Source organism: Engystomops pustulosus, chromosome 6 (genome assembly GCF_040894005.1).
Source record: "Engystomops pustulosus chromosome 6, aEngPut4.maternal, whole genome shotgun sequence".
Taxonomy (NCBI): domain Eukaryota; kingdom Metazoa; phylum Chordata; class Amphibia; order Anura; family Leptodactylidae; genus Engystomops; species Engystomops pustulosus.
Genome location: NC_092416.1, coordinates 91,063,280 through 91,086,743, shown reverse-complemented (window position 1 = coordinate 91,086,743; position 23,464 = coordinate 91,063,280). Strand labels below are relative to the sequence as shown.

The following is a 23,464-nucleotide window of genomic DNA, read 5'->3' as shown; positions in this document are numbered from 1 at the left end:
TCCTTGGACTTGGAATCTGCTGGCTCCACTCCATTCTTCATAGTCTAAGGACAGCACCCACGCCCACCTCTTCCACTCTCCATGTCTGCTGATGTTCTTGCCATAGAAGAGTTGGGAACAGACTCGTTAATCTCTACTTCGGGCCTGCACCAAAACTTGGGCCGATAAGAAACTCACACCTCTTCCAGTTTTTTCTCCAGGTGATAAAGTGTGGCTGTCTTCCAGATATGTCTGGCTGAAGATTCCCAGCTACAGACTAGGTCCATGTTTCCTTGGTCCATTCGATGCACATCCCGATGTACACATCCCACTATGCACATCCCGAGGTCCTGGATATGAAGATGGTGAGAGGGAAGCGTTCTTCCTTGTCAACTGGAAGGGGTTCGGGCCTGAGGAGAGTTCATGGGAGCCTGAGGGTAACATCCTGGACCATACTCTCCTGCAAAGGTTTCTTCAGACAAAGACGAGGGGGAGGGCGGGGGTACTGTCACATGTGCTCCTGCAACCTCCATCCCGGGTCGCAGGTGCACCTGTGTGCCTCCTCCCGCCTGCTGCAGCCCTGCTTACCTGCTTTTGTCCGAGAGTCTCCTCGCTCCAGCGCGTTGGCATTCTTAGATTTAAAGGGCCAGCGTGCCCATAATAGGGTGTTAAAATTTTAGTCTGTTGAATTCAATGGGTTTTGTGGTTAGGTCAAAGTTCATACCAAAGTCTGGGTCCCGAGCCAAATTTTTTCCCAGTATTTGGAGAACCCATCAAACCCAAATTTTGCTCAACATGCTCCTCACTACTTGTTGGCTTTGGAAAATTGGCACAGCAGTACTACTGGTTATGAACGCATAATAATACTCAACACGAAGAAAAAGTACTATGTGTCATGAGACCAGGAAACAAATTGTAAAGTTTATTAAATAGATACAAAGAATACCACACAAACAATAATAAAAACAATTTAAACGTACCAAAGTACCTCCAAATTCACACGTTGCTTCATCTAGGTACATGAAGCAACAAAACACCTCCTATTAGGGTCAAATCTGACCCTCACCATCTCACAGTGAATTAGTATGATAATATGTATATCCACAACCACTAGGGCAGTGGTGGCGAACCTATGGCACTGGTGCCAGAGGCGGCACTCGGAGCCCTCTCTGTGGGCACCCAGGTCATCATCCCAGCATGAACTTCACCAGACAGGACTCAAAGAATCTTCCTACAGAATCTCCCTACAATGATAGGCGAATTTGCCCTCCTCCTTTCAACTGTGTTGGTGTCTTTAGGAGGTTGAATGATTGAAAGTTGTCAAAGAACAAGGAGAAATAAATTACTGCTTAGATTGCTCTGCTGGCACTTTGCAATAAATAAGTGGCTTTTGTTTGAAGTTTGGGAACTCAGGCTCTAAAAGGTTCGCCATCACTGCGCTAGGGTATATAGGAGCGCATTGTCAAACATAAACACCAATGAAAAGATCTACAACTGAGTACTTGTGAGACCTAAAAAAATAATAAGGAAAGACAATTGCACAAGTTTCCCTAATATACGTTACAAGTCAGATAGCAGCAAGCAAGGTCAGATAATCACAGCATTGGCCCGGGGTGGTGAAGATATGGGAGGTGTGGTACACGTTATGTCTCCAGCAACAGGATTGCTGCTTACAATGCATCCTATTTGGTATGTATGTATTGGCGCAAACCTACTGGATAGACTCAAAACTATTGCCAAATTCATGTGAAGCAAACGAGATGTAAGATATACAACAGAATAATAAAGGTGACCTCCTGAATAGGTAGTATATACCAAAGTAAACATATGGTATCAAGGAAGGTAAATATATAGGTATTGTTAATGAATCGGCAAAGCAAGTAGGCTTATAAAAACACTGTTGTGGTCATACAGAACAGCAAGTGCTAGCAATTGAAGGTACTCGCGTATAAGATATCAATAGGAGTACAAACCAAGAAATAGTACAAATATGATTCTGACCACAGAATAAAGAATCATAGATTATAAACATTTTAAAAAGTTATATATATTATTAAATATCGATGGCAAGAAGGAAAATAGATATGGCAGTTTAGATTTATCAAAATATGTGGCCATGTGTATACGTCCACAGGCAACCGAGCATAGGATTACAAACGGATAAGGATGCATTGTAGAAAGACAATGATCAAAATGCAAACTGCAAGTGCAAACAATAAAATTATAGCAGCATTGTAAAAAGTAAAAGTGTAAACATGCAATTAAGTAAACAAGATTTGATATAAACCATAAATAAGGAAAGTGTCATCCATATGTCAAAAAAATATATAAGTGACACAGCCCCAGTTGAGTACAAAGTGTACCTACAACTAAAATGTACCACATATCATGTGGATGAGACCGCTAATCTAAGCAGCATACAAATGTTTAATATGTATAAATATACCACATACCATGTGAGCAAACCTACTTGTCAAGGCGGCATATATGTAACCATTGCGAATCCCTAATAAATAAAGAAATCATCCTTCCATCTAAAAACCAGATGCCCGTGAGATTAAAAAAAATGCTTCATAGCCATGATATCTTAGATGAATTGAGACAACCAGGGGATCTAAATAGGCGCACTAACATCTATCCCAAATATACTGGTACCATAAAAGAAAAGAAGTAATATAAAGATAATAATAACATTTATGTCCCAAATGGTGCATGCTAGATTAGGAGCATCGAGGGCAGCCAGGGTAGGTGTAAAGATCTTGGAATAATGATCAACATTCATTGTCCATGTGGAAAATGGTTAGTAATGGTAAGTATCTTGGAGTCAATTCATATGTAATCAATTGGAGTCTCTAAGGTCCTTTAGAACAGGGGAAATGGGGCCCGTTTCAGTTGAGGAGATTGTATCAATATGATCTTAGGGAAAGATGTAACAAGAACAGTAAAAATAATGTTGGAATTCTTGAAGTCCCAGATGTCTTCCGTCTGAAGAGAAGCCAATACTGCAGAGCTGGAAGAAGTACTTCTAAGGTAAGTCTTCTTCTGTTGGAAGGGAGAAATTCTTCAGCATATTATGTCCGATTCAGGTCAGTTTTGGATGTAGATTATGGTGGAGATAACTACAAGGTATCTACCCATGCTGATAGTTATCCAGGGTTTTCAGGATTCTGCTGTGATTAGTTCACTCCTAGGATATATACAGACAATATACGGTCGTAAGCTAAGAGAAATAAGTAAGGCAACAATCTTAATTGTTAATGTACAAAATACCAAAAAGTGTGTGATACATAGTATGAGAAAAGAATTTAAAAGAAAAAAAAGGAAAGCGTGACATTAAGGGGACTTTAAGAGTCCAAAACTCCATGGGGCACTGAGACTGCCCAGTGAAGGTGAAGTTATTGACACATATTGGACATATTACTGTGATAAAGAGAAACAGAAAAGCATTGAATCCTTGACTTAGCCCTGGTGGAATGTATGTTCCAGATGGTTCTTCACCGGTCACTGTATCATCAGCACTTCTAGAATCCTGTGAACAATAAGTCCTCATTGATACTAAGGAAAGGGGGCCCAATGCTTGCATCCTTGCCTTAGCACTAAAACAGAGCTGTAATACTGCTTGAGTGGCCAGATCCAGCTGTAAGATACTGCTACAATTCATTAGCTAAGCAGCGCTGCCTGTTCTTTTCCCTACAGAGCTGCTATACCTGGAAGTCCTGGAAGTATACAGGTGGCTAGTAGCATGGCAGGGAAAAAATACATGAAGCGCGTGGATACCTTATTAATTGGCATAGTATGTTGAGAAAATTGTTGACGTACCGTGTTAGCCAGGAAAAATCAAAAATACTTTTGTGTAAAAACTACAAAAGTGCTTAAAGAATGATACCTTTATTAGCTAACCAGAAAAATTATATTTGGTGCAAGCTTTCAGGGTACACAGGCCCTTTCTTCAGGCATGGATACAAATGAAGCACTGAGAGAAAAACACAATATTTGAGGGATGTTACAACAAGATAATTTGAGGACATTTACTTGCAGTGTATGGGAAGCAGAATGTCACCACAGTATGCCAACCTGTTCATGGCAAAACTAGAGGAGGAGTTTCTTGCAACCTGCGCCACTAAACCTCTAGCATACTTACGGTATATTGATGACCTGCTTATTATCTGGTCAGGATCTGAGGATGAACTGTTGTCTTTCCACAAAAGTTATAACAAATTCCATCCTACCATAAAACTCTCCCTGGACTACTCAAAATCTAAGGTAAATTTCCTGGACACAACCATATACATTAAGGACAACAGCATACAAACTACAATTTATCAAAAACCTACAGGTCGTCCAGCGTACCTGATGTGGAACAGTTTTCATCCAAAATATATCAAGAAATCTATTGTCTACAGCCAAGCTCTGAGATGCATCCGGATCTGCTCAGAGAGTGAGGATAGAGAACAACACCTTCTATCACTAAGAAGAACATTCTTACAACAGGGATATCGCCCCCAGGTTATAGATAGACAGATCCACAGAGCTAGAAGGATTCCAAGGAGCAGCCTGCTGGAATACCAACAGAAAGAGGACAAGTGCAGAGTACCCCTGGTGGTCATGTACAACCCACAAATGAAGATTTTAAAGAAAATTGCAGCAGATCTCCAAGCCATTCTTCATAAGGACAACAGACTAGAGGACATATTCCTGACCCTAGCCCGCCTTGCCTACAAATAGCCACCAAATATGAGGAATCTCCTGGTAAGAAGTGCCCTCTCACAATCTACACAGATAGGCACTTTTCCCTGCCATAACAAAAGATGCAAGACTTGTGCCCATGTTCTATCATCAAGCACAGTCCACATCCCCAACACACAACAGGAGTATAAAATCCCGGGCACATTCTCCTGTAGATCCTTCAATGTACATGATACTGTGCACAAAAATAATATATACATTGGGGAGACTCAACAAAAACTTCAGAGCAGGATGAACTCTCACAGACACACCATAAGTGAGGGGATGGACACACCTGTGGGAAAACACTTTTCTGGACCAGGCCACAGCGAGAAGGATTTAAAGGTCCTAATACTGAAAGGTGACTTTAAGGACAACAGTGAAAGGAAAACCTGGGAGTTTAAACTGATGATGACCTTCTAGTCACTGACACAAGGGCTCAATATTGCACCTGGATTTATGGCTCATTACATGGACTCACTTCAATCCCCACAAGAGACTAACTCCAGACCCCTACCATCCTAGACTCTATACACAGACAGTATTACTAATAAATTACCACATATAAACTCCATTTACTGATGATATTTATTGCCATATTGTTATTATGTAAACACCACCCTGCAAAGGACAATAATGACTGGATAATACTGCAATACTAAATGATAACCTATTCACACAGACCAGTATTTACCACCTTATAGTGACCATATAGTAGTAGATACCAGTCCTGCACAGAGGATGCAGTGTAATCCAATGACTTACAGGGGAAGTCCTTGATGTCTCTTCACCAGTGCACCTCAGGACTGGGACTTGTCACATTCCAGCAGCTGAAGGAACGTATCGCTATCGAGCAGTTTTTGTGCAATTGACCTAAAGAATTACAGAAGCACATTTGTGACTGGAAGCCAAAGTAAAATTTGGAAACAGCTGGCCTGGCAGATGAGTACAGCAACCAGGAGACCTTCTGGTTGGAGAGGGGGTAAGACTAACACCATCCCTATTACGCCTGCACCCAAGGGGCTACCTGCTCATGCTCCCCTCTCCACATCATTGGGTGAACCCCATTTATGTCAGCCCAGACACTTCAATGCCATATGTCCACAGCACCAGAAAGGCCCAGGACTGTCCCTGACACCAACTCCTCTTTGTTTTTGTGGGTGGGTATGGTGGGAGGTCCCATGATAGTTTGCAGCCCGTCACCATAGGCCAGGCCATGGCCATGGGACTGAGAGAGAGTGGGGCTGGGCTGACCCTTGTACGGCCTGAACTGGTGTCCCCATAGGATTTGATACCCGGGAAAATCCTCACTGTTTCTGGAATTGGAGGAACTGAACCTGCACTGCCTATTGCCAAGGTGTACTTGGACTGGGGTACGGGGAGAAGTGTGAGGGAGGTGGGGGTGTCATCTGACATTCATGTGAGTGTCGTGCTAGGAACAGACTTGGGGTGATTAGTGTCTCAGAATGTGACCCCAGAATTATCCGGGACTGATTCCTCAGATGGCAATATCGAGCCTGCCGCTGTAGCTGATACTGTGATTGATTGTTATGACAGTGATGTTGATATTGTCAATGTTATTAATGTGTGTGACATACCTACTGCCAGGAATGTGGGGGTAGGTAGGGTCTTGGGTCCCACTTTGCTCTTGGGGAGGTGACCATCCAAGCATGGGGTCAGGCTTCTATAAGGAGGGGCCTGTCAGCCTTTTGATACCGGTTGTCCTCTGAGACTCCTAGTGTAGGGAGAGGCTGTGAGGAAAGGGCTTGTAGGGGAGGACGGGAAAATACCTGGACTTGTTAAGCTTCCAGGTACAGACTCCATGCAGAGCTTACCCTCAGCCGGACTGTCCAGGACAGGGTCTATCGGTCTGCCTTGACAACTGGGTCAGAGCTGGAGAGGAAGTGGACGCTACCTGTGGTCACAGTGACCATCGCCTCTGGGACCCACAGTCGGAGCCTTGTAGCCCTTGGGGGCTCGCTGACTTCCTCCCTTCTGATCAAGTGGCTGCCAGGCTAGATGGAGGCCAGGAGACCGATCCGGTGAAACTGGCAGAAGACATGGGGGTTTCTTGTACTCTCACCATGTTGAGTCAGTGGTCTCAGGTAGGAGGGCCTGCCAGTGACGCTGGGAAAGTGCCACGTCCAGCCAGGGGTTTCCAGCATCGTTGGACACCGACACTTTCCTGAAAGTTCAGGAGAAATAGGTGGTAGAGTCTCCTTTGGACTCCGACTCCAAGCGAGCCTGGGAGCAAGGGCCAATGGTGTGCCCTACTGAATTGTCCTTTGGTACAGAGGTATGGATCTCCCTCAGTTTCTTAAACAGGAGACAGTGAGTCATAAAACTTTCGGACCAATATGTTGGTTATGAAGTTATGGTCCATCTCAGCCCAATGGAAACTACATTTTTGGATTTGTTATCGTCAGGGGATCACAGTGTCCCAATTCCCAAAGCTCTAACACCCTTAAGTCCGGAGATATACATAACTTGGGATGGTACCATACCAAATGGGTCAGGTTTGGTATCAATGCAATACAGGGATTCACCCGGATCTAGTGATACCAGAACCCTGACCCTATGACTTCCCCTTTTGACATCCAAGTTTCTGGATGTAATACCAGGTAGGAGCAACCTATAAGCACTCCTAGAGGTGTGCAGAGGTGTGTCTGCACCTAATATAATCAGAACACCCCTGATGCTTTCGTCTTTTGTCTGGGAAACAATTTATCATCAAGTGCAGAGGAAAGATCTTAAGGTGTGGACTATTAGATTCCATTAGGCCCACACGTACGGTAACTAACATAAGGATTGCTAATACTTGTAGTTCTATCTGTGTATTTGTACTCTGCTTAACTGTAAATATATATATATGTGTGTGTGTATATATATATATATATATATATATATATATATATATATATATAAATATATATATATATAAATATATATATCTATTGTGTGTACAGTTTGTCTAGAATGCCCTTAAAGGAAACCTACCATATGAAATAGTAGGTGTAAGCTGCAAATACTGAGCACCAGCTCAGGGTGAGCTGGTGCCGGAGCTTATTTTCGTTAGTGTCATAAACCGCTGTATTGCGGTTTAAACACTTTTTAATCTTTATATCCGAAGCAGCTTCGGCACACGAAGCGCACGACCATGTGCACACCTACATAGGAAGTGCTGGAGAGCCGGTGACGTCACGCGAGCAAGATCGTGCGCATGGTGCGCCGAAACTGCTTCGGGTATAAAGATTAAAAAGTGTTTAAACCGCGATACAGTGTATCTCGTTTTAAACGAAAGTAAGCTGGTGCTCGATATTTGCAGCTTACACCTACAATTTCATATGGTAGGTTTCCTTTAAGGCAATTAAATATAAAATTTAACCTGTGTTGCTCTTTTATCTCGATCCACGCACCCCAAAATCTCGGTTATATACATGATGCTGTGTTGGTTCCTCACCTTATATTATACCGTTACGGAACGGGCTTATATTAAAAGAGAACTGGTAGTAGCCTTATTGGGTTGATAATATTCAGTTTCACTGAGGCTAGTTAAATGGGTCTTATAGCTATTCAGGGTTGTGATTTATTGTTGTGCCATATCCGGAAGTTGTGTGGACAACTTTAAATCACTTTGTTCTAGGAGTGTCTAAAAAGGATAATTAAGCGACTTACGTACCTTTCAGTGGTCCAAAACATCACAGTTTCTTACATACCCAGGCTGTAATGTCGATGGATTGTTGCTCTCAAATGGGGAGCGATGATCGAAACAAAGATGGCAGCTGTCACTGTCTTTTGACTGCCACCGACACCCGCATATTTGTACCAATCTTAGATTTTGCTGCATATTGCAGCAAACACCCACTGCTAATACCCATCTCTGTATGATGAGAGCTCACTCTGTGATGCTTCTTCATACATGCTTAACAGATCCATGCCATAATAGTAGCATGTATTATATATACTGGGCCACCTCATATATTATATATGTGTTAGGATCAGTGGACCCTCCGGACCACCGCGGGAGATGGAACTAGCCAACACCCGGAACCGGAGCCCAGCGGCACCTGGTATTCACCAGAGCCCGCCGCAAAGCGGGTTGGACTTGCTGCGGCAGGATACCACTAGGTCGTTCCCAGGTGTGACTAGCCCACGGTGGCAGCCAAGGTTGAGGTACCTTAGCGGATGACAATCTCGTAGGCAGGTCCAGGCACAGGGTCAGGGCAGGCGGCAGAGATGCAACGTCAGGTCCAAGTCCGGGGTCAGCAACAGGAGGTCCAGGCAGGTGGGAACGGGAACACAGGCACACAGCAACACGGAGGAACTCAGGTAACACGGCAACACAGGACTCAGGAGCGGGAATACACAGGAACGCAGGAATACACAGGAACGCAGGAATACTCGCTTGGAAGCTTTCTCTAAGGCTATGAGGCACAAAGATCCGGCAGGGGACACAAGAAGAGGCAGGATTCTTAAAAGTGAGGTTCAGCCAGTGCACCAATTAGCGGTGCGCTGGCCCTTTAAATTTTCGGCAGGAGCCACGCGCGAGCCCTAGGACACGCGCGCACGGCAGTCCGGGGGAGAGCAGGAGCCGGGAGAGGTGAGTGAAGAGACCGGCCTGCAGCGGGGGCAAACGGGGGAGCACGGATGCGCCCGCGATCCGAGACAGGGATCGCGGGAGCACCCGTGACAATATGCTGAGCCCATTTAATTATTTAATTTACTGGGTCCGTGCTCCCAGTAAATGTAGGTTACTGTCACATGTACCGCTATTGCAGGGGCCAGGCCCTGGCCTGATCTCATTAGCATTTCCAGTTAAAGACAGCAATAGCGGTACATGTGACTGCACCCTTAATATACAGGGCCCCCATCAATTAATTATTTAATATACTGCCCCTCCCCCACAATTAATTTTTTTGTATGTTGCCCCACCACTTTTAATTATTTCAGATGCAGCCCCCACCAGAAATAAATATTTCATATGTTGCCCCCACCATAGTGAATTATTTCATTTGCTGCCCCCACCATCATGAATTATTTCATGTGCTTCCCCCTCCCCCATAATGCTTCCCCCCCCCACACACAATTAATTATTTAATTTATTGGGCCCCCACCATCTTTTTACTGCTATTAGTACTCACCAATGGCTCCCGCATTCTCTTTCTTCCGCCTGCTGCCAGACAGGAAGGGGTGCACGGCTGCGTGATGACGGGGTTGTCTTCCAGCCACATCACTCCATCTGCAGTAATGGTGCTCAAGCCGTTTCCGGTCGCATGGAGCACTGTTCAATCACAGGCAGGAGTTTCCTGTCTGGACGGACAGAGGCCCCTGCCTTGGTGCTAGGTGTCAGCCGGGGCCCATCGTCGGGCTCAGCAGGAGCCTGTTAATTGCTGTTCTTGGAGCACCATGCCAGGGTCCCCTGCGAAATAATCCAGATTGCGGTGCCATGGTTAATCCAGCTCTGGGCACAGGAATCTATTGAAATATTAGAAGAATTAATCTGTTGCAATATTCCTTACAATTTATTATTGGGGCATTACTTAAAGGTAGTCTGGCCTTTCCTTTGATATCCTACAACGTTTCTATTAAATGATGTCAGGACTTATCTCAGGACTATATAAGGGCAAAATCTCAGACATATGTTAGATACAATATATTTACTCTCCTAGCTTCCATGATATGCAAAAAACTGTATATATATAGCAAGGACACTGGAGTTTGTGTCTTAAAAACCAACATGAGAGCGGCCTTCGATGGCGAGCCTGGGATGTCGAGGTGATGGTTATTGTCTGTGACATCCTTCCTCTCTGTGCCTTGCTCCTACCTCCCCCACTGCTCGCCCTAGGGCCAGGATTCTGCTCCTGTCGCCTAACACCCATTCCGCTGCGCCAGCTCCCTCCGCTGTGGTGTCAGAGGCAGAGCACAGGATGGGTGAAGGGAAGGGAGAGAAACAGAGAGGTTATTTTTATAAAGAACATGACCTTTCAGCAAGGGCCTGGAAGGAAACGGGAGCTTGAAAGAGCAATGAGGAATGTAAATACATATATATGCTCTTTAACCCGTGGCTACTGGGGGAGGGCATACAAATTCTTGTTCCAACAAGCTTAAAAAAGTATTGCATATTATTACATATATTATGCTAAAATGAACAACTACACTCTGTCTTTACACAAACATCTACGGTATATAAAACTTTTTTATACTTCAGTGAACTGTCAAAGTTGTTCAGGTCTGAGCAAATCTGCTTTGCTGTGTTAATTAAATGTAGGGCTTAAAATGGTCGTGAGAATAGTTTGTCACAGCATAGTCACCCTCTTGGTCAGCAAGAGGTTAGTGTAGTAAAACCCTATCAAAAACAATGGCATTGGCTACAGCTCCCACACTTTCTGGTATAGTATGTTGAGAAAATTGTAGAAGTACTGTGTTAGCCAGGAAAAATAAAATATCTGATGTAAATACTTTTGTGTAAAAGCTACAAAAGTGCTTAAGGAATGATACCTTTATTGGCTAACCAGAAAAATATAATTTTTATACCATATATTTTGTATACCAATAAAGGTATCATTCCTGAAGCACTTTTGTAGTTTTAACCCCTTAACGCTCTGCGCCGTAGCTCTGCGGCGCAGAGGTACAGGGGATGTATGAAGAGGGCTCACGGGCTGAGTCCTCTTCATACAAAGTCAAATAGAATAGAAAACCGCCGGAGACTGGCAAGTCACCTAGGGGGATGTCAGCACTGCCAGACCAGGAGCGGGGGTAATTGATGGCAGAAACATAGGCACAGCACTTCGGGCTTGATATGATTAGAATATATGGGTGGTGCTCAGCTGTTTAACCAGGTAGATGATCCATGCAAAAAAGACAAGAGATAGCGGCACTCACCCGGGAATCTTCTTTATTTAGGTTGATGCATAAGACAGGGAGGTGCAGCACAAGAAAGGCTTCGGCGACGGGCCGTTTCGCGCACTCCTGTGCTTCGTCTAGCCGTAACTAGCTAGACGAAGTGCAGGAGTGCGCGAAACGGCCCGTCGCCGAAGCCTTTCTTGTGCTGCACCTCCCTGTCTTATGCATTCCCGGGTGAGTGCCGCTATCTCTTGTGTTTTTTTGCATGGATCCTCTACCTCTTCATACAAAGGTTGGGGTTGTTGCATATTGCAGCAAACCCCCATCGCTAATAACCGCGGTCGGTGCTTGCACCGATCACGGCTATTAACCTTTTGATTGCCGCCGGCAAAGTCGCCGGCGGCACTTAAAAGACATCGGCGCGTGGGCGCCGCCATCTTTATTCTGATCGCCGCGCCCCTGAACGTCATCGGGGGGCGGCAATTGGTTGCCATGGTAGCCTCGGGTCTTTGTTTGATCTGAGGCTTAATTGCTTCTGCAGATTCGTTACAATGAGCCAGTGGCTCATTGTAATGAATCATGTGCAAAATTGCCATATATTGCAATACAGAAGTATTGCAGTATATGGTAGGAACGATCTGACTATCTAGGGTTAATGTACCCTAGATGGTCTAAGAATTAGTGAAAAAAAAAAGTTTAAAAAAAGTTTAAAAAATAAAAAAAATTTATAAAATATAAAAAATTTAAATCACCCCCCTTTCGCTAGAACTGATATAAAACATAATAAACAGTAAAAATCACAGACACATTAGGCATCGCCACGTCCCAAAATGCCCGATCTATCAAAATATAAAAACGGTTACGGCCGGCGGTGACCTCCGAGATGGGAAATGGCGCCCAAATGTCCGAAATGCGACTTTGACACCTTTTTACATCACATAAAAAATGGAATAAAAATGATAAAAATGTCGCACAGACCTCAAAATGGTAGCTATGAAAACGTTGGCTCATTTCGCAAAAAATTACATCTAACACAGCTTTGTGCGCCAAAGTATGAAAAAGTTATTAGATTCAGAAGATGGAAATTTTTTTTTTCTTTTTTGTACACATTCGTTTAATTTTTGAAAATGTATTAAAACACAATAAAACCTATATAAATTTGGTATCACCGCGAGCGTACCGAACCAAAGAATAAAGCTGAGTTGTTATTTGGAGCGCACAGTCAAAGTCGTAAAAACTGAACCCACAAGAATGTGACGCAAGTGCATTTTTAAAATTTTTTTTCCACATTTGGAATTTTTTTTTAGCTTCGCAGTACACGGCATGTTAAAATAAATAACATTACGGGAAAGTAAAATTTGTTACGCACAAAATAAGCCCTCAAACAGGTCTGTACACGTAAAAATGAAAAAGTTATGGATTTTTGAAGGTGGAGAGCGAGAAATGAGGGAAAAAACCCTGCATTCTTAAGGGGTTAAAGTATTTACATCAGAAATTTTGACACTTTCTGGTAAACAGAGAAATAAGAAGTGTCTCGTTTGCCCATGTGACCCATATCCCAGGTTGCAGGCGCACCCATGTGCCTTACTGTGCACCCGAAGCCTGCACGTTTTCTCACCTCTCCCGGCTCCAGCGGCGCTCTCCTCGCTCCCCGTGGTCCGGCGCACATGTTCCCATCCCCTAGGACGTGCGCCCCGCCGGCTCTGTAAAATTTTAAGGGCCTGCGTGCAGATAATTGTCGCTGGCTGGCTGCCTGTCAAGATAAATTCCTGCCCCTTCCTGTTTCCCCTGCCGGATCTTTGTTCTCTATGCCTGAGAGAAAGCTTTGTCCGATGCCCTTTGCAATTATCCTAATATACCTTGGTGACCTCGATTCCGTTCCTGACTCCGATCCCGTGCTGCCTGTCCAGACCTACCGTTACATCTCCGACTCTGATCCTGTGCTGCCTGTCTCGACCCCGACCGCGAGCTTGCCTTACTATTCTGTACTTCGCCATTGACCGTCACCGCGGAGAAAGTCGCATCTGTGGAACGACCTGGTGGTACCACACTGCAACAAGTCTAACCCGCTTTGCAGCGGGCTCTGGTGAAAGCCGGATGCCACTTTCAGTCCCCATTGTCTGCAATGGTCCGGAGGATCCACTACCACTGGTTTTTTTTCTTTTTGTTATGGCATTTACCACATGGGATAGTTTTATTATAAATTTAATTGATCTGGCATTTTTTGGATGTGTGGATACTGAAAATGTTCTCTTTGTTTATTTCTAAGGAAAAACAGGATGATTTGAGTCATATAATATGGTAGGGACATAGGTCATATAATAGAGTGTCAAACAAGTATACTGTAGGTGAGGTTACTCGAGCCTAATAGTGGATCACATTATTTGTCAGAAAGCTTTATGCACATATATTTCTCTTTTTGATGGTGACATGATCTTATGTTCCAGAAGGAGTAAATTTTTAAGCAGCTGCTACATTGTGGATTATGCAAGGGACATCAGCAGAGGAAATATAATGGATGCAGATTCTCTCTGCCATTTGAACTCTGTTTGGGATCTGTCTTTTAACAAAATCAATTCAAATGATTGTGATATGTGATCACTAGAATCACAAGAAGCATGTGTCCCTAGGGCCGTATTAAGGCTGGTGGGGGCCACTGGGCGCAAAATCTGGTGGGGGCCCCCATTGAATGTAGTTTAGACAGGGTAGAGTAATTGCTATATACAGCCTCTCTAGTAATAACTATATACGGATCCCAGTATTCACTATATACAACCCCCAGTAATCACTATATACAACCCACCAGCAATCACTGTACACAGCCCAAAGTAATCGCTAAATGCAGCCCCCAGTAATCACTATATGCAGCCCCCCCAGAAATCACTATATAGAGCTCCCCAGTAATCACTATATACAGCCCCCAACATTCACTATATACAGCCCCCCAGTATTCACTGTATACAGCTCCCCAGTAATCACTATATACATACACCCATAATAACTATTTAAACCCCCTATAATAACTGTATACAGACACCCATAATAACTACACCCCCTCATAAAAACCATATACACCCCCTAAAATAACAAACTATATACAGTCCCCCAATAATAACTATATACACCCCCCTATAATAGCTAGCTATATACAGTCCCCCTATTATAACTATATACACATTTTATAATAACTAACTATATACAGACACCCATAATTACTTTTTTCACCCCTTACGCATGCCTCATGCGTGCTGACTGCCCGGTACAGCAAATACACAGCCCAGTGCCCAATACACAGTGGGTGATTCAGGTGGCCATGCGACCGCCAAAATCGCCCACATTTGGTGGGGGCCCCTTTAAGGGCAAAGTGGTGGGGGCCCTGGGGCGCGCTCCCCAGGAGCCCCCCTATAATCCAGCCCTGTGTGCCCCTTATGGAGTTCTGGTCCTCATGTACATCCTCAATCAACTTTTGTGGAACTTCCAGGACTGCTATCTCTTGCAGTCCCACAGAAATGAATGTAGTACTGGACAAGCACAAGAACTTGGGGAGGAGTGCCCCCATTCTAATCTAGGCACCACTATACTGATGAGCTTACACATTGTTTAAGCTTTTACGTATAGTGACACATAGATCTTTGTAATCATTATGACATAGAGTGGATTTTACTAATATTTTTTTTGCTGGGTCCTGGAATAACCTTGTTTTCATTCTGGATCTAAATGTAATGGCTCAGACACCGTTCTCTGTGCAATAGCATACTTCTTGATAGCTGCAAGGAAGGTTAGCGGAATACTGCATATTTTTGTGTAATTTAAAGATTGAATTGTCATTATTTTAGTAAACAATATGTAAAACAATTTTCGAGACACATTATAGGTGCCATCAGTGAAAGTTATGGCACAGCACCCAACCTGGTCTTGGTACTGCCAACAAGGGTAACATTGTTTTTAGTATTCCAATCATTTTTTATTAAATTTTAAGTAACATTAAACAAACCCTTTGTTACCTTAGTGCATGGATGAATGCACTCTTAAATGATGTACACCACACACCCAGTAATATGCGGTTACACTGCAGGAAATAAACATGAGTTGTTAGAGAGAGATAGAGTAGAGTTTAATAGGATCACAGTGCATAACATAGAGGACAGTTCATGCTATACACTAATAATGCACAATAGGGAGATAATGCATGCCAAGCTGACTGTATCTGAAACACAGTGTAGGGGCATGCGAGTGGCACACAGACAAATCATACAAAAACAAAGCAGCAAGTTCCAATGGTGAAGTCTATCTCCAGCCCTAGTGAGGACATTGGTAATTTTCCAAACATTATACCCAAGAACACAAAAAAACCCACATTAAACACAGCTGTATACACTATTAGAACATAGGACTAAATGACAGCAATGTCAAGTGAAAAGAGACATACTCCATCAGTATATGCAATGTTGGGGCAGCACCAAAAAGTTTTCAATTGGTTATGAAACATGCACTTAAAGTAATCAAACAAAATGGAAAAGAAGGTTTTCAACAGTGCAAATGTATAGAAATTCCTAGATAATTGGTGCAGTTTCTAGAATAGGATATTCCTTAACATTATGTCTGAGTTTCTTCTCTGAAAATAGGAACAATGGCAGCAAGATCCTGTTAAGTTTTTGTTGCTTAAAGGGAACCTACCACTACAGATCAACCTTTAAAGGTAGATCGGGTGGTAGGTGGATCTATAGGACATGAGGATAGCCCTTTTAAGGAATATGTAGAGTAGAAAGAATATGTACATTTTCAAAAGCGGCTACTGGGGTCTGGAGTAGCTGGAGCTGAGATTACACCGCACAGCTACTACACGCCCCAGTAGCTTCTTCGACCCTCCTGCCCGAAATCTTCGATGCACAGCTCCTCGTAGCTGTGCACACTTGTTCGCGGGCCTGCTACTGCGTGCAGAGATTTAAGGTAGGAGGATGGAAGAGGATACTGGGGCCTGGAGTAGCCACGCCATGTAGCATGCGCTCCGGCTCCACACCCCAGTAGCCTCTTTAGAAAATGTACATATTCGGATAGTAAAAGCTATTTTAAAAAGTGCTGGGACGTGAGGATCAGCCCTTAAAAGGGCTACCCTCACGTCCTATAGATCCACCTACTAAACGATCTACATTTATAGGTAGATTTGTGATGTTAGGTTCCCTTTAAAGGGGCTGCTGTTAACATGCAGTACAGGGAACGGACCACAGCTTCAGCTTCATGTTGAATAGAAGCACTGCTTTGCAGGAAGTCACATTGCTGAGTATTGATGCATGGAACCTGTAATTTATTTTCCTAAATTTTGATACTTCATTTAAAGTATGGTTAAAGGAAGTCTACCATCAGTTATGACCATACAAAACTGCAACCAGCGTTAAGTACCTTTATGGTCCTGGTGATTTGTGTAACCTGTGTGATCCGTGTAAGTTATTTTTCCCAATTATTGTTGGCCTTGAGTACTGAAGTAATGACCTGTGCTATGAGAACTACTTCTCAGCTAATCTCATCTGCTCTTCGAGTATGTTTGTATGCCCTGAAAAACCTGTTAAAGCACAAATATTGGAGGCTCATAGGACATCTGGACATCTAAATAGCCAAAAGCAGTACAACTCTGTACTAAATACATAAAATGAGGTGCTGAACACATAATGGGCAGTGGTGTAATATGTATATAAAAGGTTGCAACATTTGTATTACTCCACTGTTTGTAGCTGACATATAGTTGACTTCCTGTGCACACATCTTTATGAAATAGGTGCTATTCTCGGAAGCACAGGAAGTGCCCCTCTTCATCAGTCGCCCCCAATACGTTTGTACTCACACAGCAGAATTTTTATGAGGATTTTCCATGTTCTGCACCATTTCTTTATTCATAAAAGCATATTGAGGAAAAATTTTAATTAGATGTCACTTTTCCTCACAGGTTACATGTGAAGATCATGGAACTGTAACTGGGAACCACATATAGATAATCAATAGGGGAGAATTATCAGGACTGTACACGAGTCCTGAAAATATATTGCAATTACAAGCGAACCTCGAGTTATTGCGATTTTTTTTTCCTCCCTGAAAGTTTGCAGGCTATAGCGTAATGCTATGGCAGGCGGGACCTAGTATAGAATTGTCAGCCACTACAGCCGCTTTCCATGTACATTGGTGTTGTTGATATATCCCTCATCCCTTTAAAACATGTGGTTACAGCTAACACCATGACAAAAATTAAATATTTATGTATGTAAATGTGGCAAATGTCCATATGCATTACAAAGATCCTTTCAGTGCAGCATATGCTGAAAGATGAATGTTTTTCATTTTGTATTTCAGACTTTTAGCTGTAGTTAGGACTGAGTTTGTCATTGGGTAATAGATTTCATTATACACAGTGTATAGATTCATTTCCAATTCTTCTGGTGAACTGAATGACAGCTCTCATTTCAGAATTTTAATTTGTGATGTTGAGACATATAGGAAAAAGTTTATTACAAAATTTCAAGGAAACTTTCAAAATACTTCTTGTGGAAGATGTCTGCTGCAGTTGGCCACCATATATTATAAGTGTCAGATAATCTGTATTCCTGGTACTAAACCTGTGCCACAACAATTTTGTAGAGCTGAATAATAGTGGTTCTTCCATATTAAAAAACACACACAGTATATAAATATACAGGTAAACAACAGCATCCATCACTTCACAAATTAGAAAACTAAAGTTTCAAAGTCAATATCAATAAAAAATAAATTGTTGATGGTTCTATCATTTCAAAACCCTGAAATAGTTAAAAAGGTTGCTGTATATTTGTAATTGGCTCAAAATTATTTAAACACTTCTAACCACTAGGCCAGTCTGCAACTGGTGCCTTTTTGTCTATCCAGAAGATCCAGGAACCTTTGGAATAGGATCTGAGGTGCTGACAGGGAGACTTAAATGGATATTCTTACCTGGGCAAACACATTTAATTTAATTCATCTACCATATGCAGACATTTCTTCAATTGCATGTTATTAAATAAAATGTGATTGTGTGAAGACAATTTCCCATAAATTTAGCCATGCTGTTGCTTAGAAACAGAATCTTTGTCTTTGGATGCAACCACCAACATGCTCTTCCAGAGGTGGCCACACATGACCTTTTCAGGCCTGACCAATCAACTGGATTCAGAATTCAATACCACAGGAAGGCTGTAAGACATGTAGTATTTCTGAATGTTTCATTTGAAAACATAATTTTTCTTTGCACAATCACTCCAGCAGTGTTCGTCATATCCAAGGACAGCTGTTCTAAGGGACCATGTGACTATATTTTTGGGAAATTATCTTTATAGGTAAATTTTTTTAACCTCTTAGCAACATGTGATGAATACTTGTCAGCAAACACCCACCGGTAACACCCACGAACAGTGCTAATGGTGGTAAAAAGCCGGCAGTGCATGAGTCTTTGTTTGACCCAAGGGCGTATGATTTCTGGCCATTTGTTAGAATGTGTCCTCACACAGCTCATTATATGGAAAAAAAATTATAGATTAGTTATAGGTGGGGAGTAGAAAATGAAAACTCAAAAATAAAAAAGGGCCTGGTCGTTAAGGGGTTAAATAACATACAATTAAAGAACTGTATGTATATGGAAAATTAATTAAATTAAATGTCCCTGTCCAGATTAGAATACTCCTTTAAGCTGAGTATTGCTTTTTTAATGTTTTAACCCATTCTGATCCTATGTAAATAATTTACTACATGGACACTCCGAACCTTCTCTATCACCTCCAAGTCACACATAGAAGCCTCTTGTTGTGGTGCCCTTTTCTACAAGATTTGCATAATGGAAAAATTGTTTAGCCAATACTGTATACCATAACAGTGTGGTCACCAATGAACTTCATTCCCTAAGTATTCGCTCCACAATGAAAAGAAGTAAAAATATTGCAAGAACCCTATAAAAACCATTGGCAAAACCCTAGACATGTGAGCATATAACATGAGAATAGCAGGAGTGACATGTTTGGCACTTTAACCTGAATTTTCTATTATCTAGTGAAAATAAACACTCAGATCAAATACCATATTCCCATTCAAATCTGCAAATCCAGATTAGAAATATCAGTGTATTACTAACACCCAGTGAAGATCTATATACTACAGCATCGGTTGGTGCAATATTACAAATTCTTCTGGGGTTATAAAACTTGTTTCCCCTTTGTTATGCTGGAAATAGTTAATTCTTGAAGAACAGACATTAAAAGCACTGTTCTTAATACCAGGAAGCTTTCTTAAGACAATCTTTAAGACAGAGGTGCGGATGTTTAGTCCTGAAAGCAACAATATCCATTTGTTTAACAGCTCCATTTATCAGAATCAGAGTCTTTGATCAATTTCTGGCTGTAGATAAAAAATCTTCTCATTCCTGGTTAAGTTTTCACCGGGCAGTGTTCTAAAGTAGCATCAATAAAACTGTGGGAAATGGGTGATTTTTGCTTATCAAAATCAGACCATCTTGCGCATAGTTCAGAAAAGAATTCTGTTGACTTTTTAAGGTTGAATGTTCTTGTGTTGACAATACTGATAAGTCCTTTCTAAGAAAGCTGGTGAATCTAATGGAGTCTTCCTCCATTTGTAACACAGAGGTCTGTTGATTCATGAGAAAAGAAACTTGAGTTGACAGTCAATGGATACTTGTCCTTTTTTATATTCACTGAAGCCTGGGCCAATATTGGGTAAGATCTGGGTCTCCTCCTGGTACTTGAACAGGTACAGAAACCCCTGGAGAGATCAGACCTGTATAAATAAATATAATTAGCAAATTGTATTAACTATCATGCTGTTTTATGATGGAGAATTGTAATGCAAATATATATGGAAAATTTATATTTTAAGGAGGTATATACATTTCTTAGCCAGAGTTGAAGGCCTCAAAAAGAGAGAATGCTTCTCTAAATGACACAAAAAACATGTGCAGCACAGTCTTATTGGAATGGGCTTCATATAATATCACATTCTCCAGCAGTAGTTGCTGTATGATACATGAGACTGTATGTACTTTCCCCTTTAATAATAGCTGTTAGTTATAGTAATGTTAGGGTTAATAAGCTGGTTTTGGTTTTCCTTATAATAAAGAATGAACCTTAAAAAGATAAAGTGCCTTATATGTACAGTTATTAATATTACTAAATGAAATTATACACTGAAATACATGGCTAACAGCTGCCCAGAAGCCCTTAAAAATGTTCCTGGGTTATGAACAAAATAGGTTCTTTAGTCCTAAAAGGACTTACTCATAGATCCAGACACCATGATTGGATATATTTGTTATCCATGGCCTCTGGGGCATCTGGTTTATCATTCTTGATTTTGATGTGATTGGGGTTTTTTTGTTTTTAATGTGAAATGTCACCTGTCACCTCCAAAGTCATGCAAAAATGAGAAGAAAGGAGTAATATTTTGTCTGAGATGAGTGATTTGTCCAATATTTATACCTTTACCAGATTTCTCAAAAGTACTAGTATTAGAATATAATCATATCATATTTATACAGACGTTTCAGTCATTCCGGACTTTTATCAAGCTAGAGCTAAATATGAAGAGGTGAACACCTGGAGGTGCTGAAGAGTTCCACCTTTGCAGGTTTTTCAACTGAATGGATGATTGCCTGCAAATAGTTAAAGTGTAAATATATATTTTTTTTTATTATAGAATTTTTTTTTTATTTCACAACCGAATAGAGCAGGTGATAATAGTAAACTTTGTAATATACTTCATAAAGTAAAGTAGATTCTCTATGTATTTTTTCTGCTCATCCTTCTACTATAAACGGTGCATCTGAAAACAGTCAGGGGTGCTGTCCACCTCAGGCAAATAAGCAGACTTATTATTAACTCTTTCCATATCTACAGCATATTTATTTTGATCATTTCGCTCTCTGAGGTGATTAGCTTATCCAGTGACTGTAAAAGTCATTAGACAATTTATCATGCTTCTTTATCTCTATCTATCAGTGGTGTACAGAGACAGTCACCTGGCCAATCTGGGGTCTCATGTTTATGCTAAAAGTTTGTTTTGGGATAGGTTGGGGATATTTTCTGATGTGTAGAAAGATATCTTTTGTATATTTAGCACTTGCCTGTAGAGCCACTAGCAGTGGACCCCAGATTCTGGTTATTCATGTGAGTTTGAAGTTGAGGAGGTGTATATGCATCGTAACTGCGCACAGTGACTGAAGGACTTGGTGGTATCATGCAGGAATAGGAAGAGGACTGGCTAGCAACTGGCTGCGGAGAAATGAAAAAGAAGACATTTTTATATAGCGTATTTATCTACTGTATATAGAAAAAGAAAGACAGAGTCATATATATTTATTTAACAACAGCACTGCCAATAGAAAGATGAATTAGATTGTTCAGCTTACCTGGATGGGGAGGTTATTTGGCATACTGAAGCTTGGCAAAGGTGGAAGAGAACCATAGGTGTTTGTTATAGCTGCTTCGGTGCGGCTGAGCATGGACCCTATGGTAAAAGTTACAATAATGTGTATGTTGGAACAAATAAACTTTCAATCTTCAATAAACAAACTTTAAACAAACATGACCTTTAATAGGACTCTTTCTGTGGCCAAGATTAGGTTTGTGACAGAAGATTTTTTTGTCCTATAGAACTATATAGAAAAGAATTTGTAAAGTATTATTTATTAAGGAGTCTTTTGTTGGAATTATTGTCAAGGCTGGTGTCACTTGAAGTTGAGATATTACACGATCTTATGAACATGCTGCCAGTAATATACAGTGTAAAGTAGATTTTCTGTAGCCCTACCTTATAGTGCTCTTTTATGTAACCCCTCCCATTACTGTAGCCCCTTTTTCTGTAGCCCCCTTTTTATGTCTTTATAAGAAAGGGCTACAGGAAATGGAACATCATAATACCCCTTTTTCTATAGCCATCTATAAACAATGGGGCAGATTTATCAAGATGTCTAAGAGTAAGAATGTTCTTAGTTGCCCATGGCAACCAATTACAGCTCCCCTTTAAAATATTCATGAGCACTGGTAAAATGAAAGCTTGATAAATCTGCCCCAATGTTCCCTTGTCTTTGGCCTTTTCACTGGGAGGAAAAAAAATATATACATACCGCATATACTCGATCCACATAAAATAAGCAATTTAATTAGCGCAGCCCCCACAGCCATGTCCCCAGCACAGCCCCCATAGTCATGTCCCCAGCGCATCCCCCATAGTAATGTCCCTATCGCAGCCCCCCATAGTAATGTCCCTATCGCAGCCCCCCATAGTAATGTCCCCAGCGCAGCCCCCCATAGTAATGTCCCCAGCGCAGCCCCCCATAGTCATGTCCCTAGTGCAGCCCCCCATAGTCATGTCCCTAGTGCAGCCCCCGTAGTCATGTCCCAAGTGCATCCCTCATAGTCATGTCCCCAGTGCAGCCCCCAAAGAAGTGTCCCCTGCACAGGCCACTTAAAAATGTAAAAAACCCTGTATACTTACCTCTGACGCTAATGTGGGAAATGTGGCCTCTACTCTTCAATGAAATGTCCCCAGCGCAGCCCCCCATAGTAATATCCCCAGCGCATCCCCCATAGTAATGTCCCCAGCGCATCCCCCATAGTAATGTCCCCAGCGCAGCCCCCCATAGTAATGTCCCCAGTGCAGCCCCCCATAGTAGTGTCCCCTGCACAGTCCCAATATATATGAATGATATAGAAAATCAATAAGTTATATAATCATACTGGGTGGGGCAGGGCGAAGAGGAAAACAAGTAATACAGAAGTCTCTTCTCCATGTGCGGTTGTTTTAAATCTATGTTTTCTTTCGAACATGGCAACATTTGGCAAAGTAGCGTTTTTTATTTTGTTGTGCCCATGGTTACTTGGTTACGTAGTTCACTTACACCTCTTCTACA

At 41.9% G+C, this 23,464-nt stretch overlaps 1 protein-coding gene and 1 long non-coding RNA gene across 3 annotated transcripts in view; both read right to left on the bottom strand.

Annotated features, from left to right (window-relative positions):
* Nucleotides 1-923: 923 nt before the first annotated feature.
* Nucleotides 924-11,593, bottom strand: LOC140063999 (uncharacterized). Its single transcript, XR_011847679.1, has 3 exons — nt 9,846-11,593; nt 5,470-5,577; nt 924-3,166 (listed from the first exon to the last, which is right to left on the bottom strand). It is a non-coding gene; the product is annotated as an uncharacterized lncRNA (long non-coding RNA).
* Nucleotides 11,594-15,523: 3,930 nt separating this feature from the next.
* LOC140063998 (paired box protein Pax-6-like) overlaps nt 15,524-23,464 on the bottom strand; it is a 52,761-nt gene continuing 44,820 nt past the window's right edge. For both annotated transcript variants that reach the window (XM_072110366.1, XM_072110367.1), the window contains exons 6-8: nt 21,962-22,059; nt 21,677-21,824; nt 15,524-20,334 (exon numbers count right to left, since the gene is read on the bottom strand). In XM_072110366.1, coding sequence (XP_071966467.1) covers nt 20,249-20,334; nt 21,677-21,824; nt 21,962-22,059 — 332 coding nt within the window. In that variant the 3' untranslated portion in view covers nt 15,524-20,248. The remainder of the gene's footprint in view (nt 20,335-21,676; nt 21,825-21,961; nt 22,060-23,464) is intronic.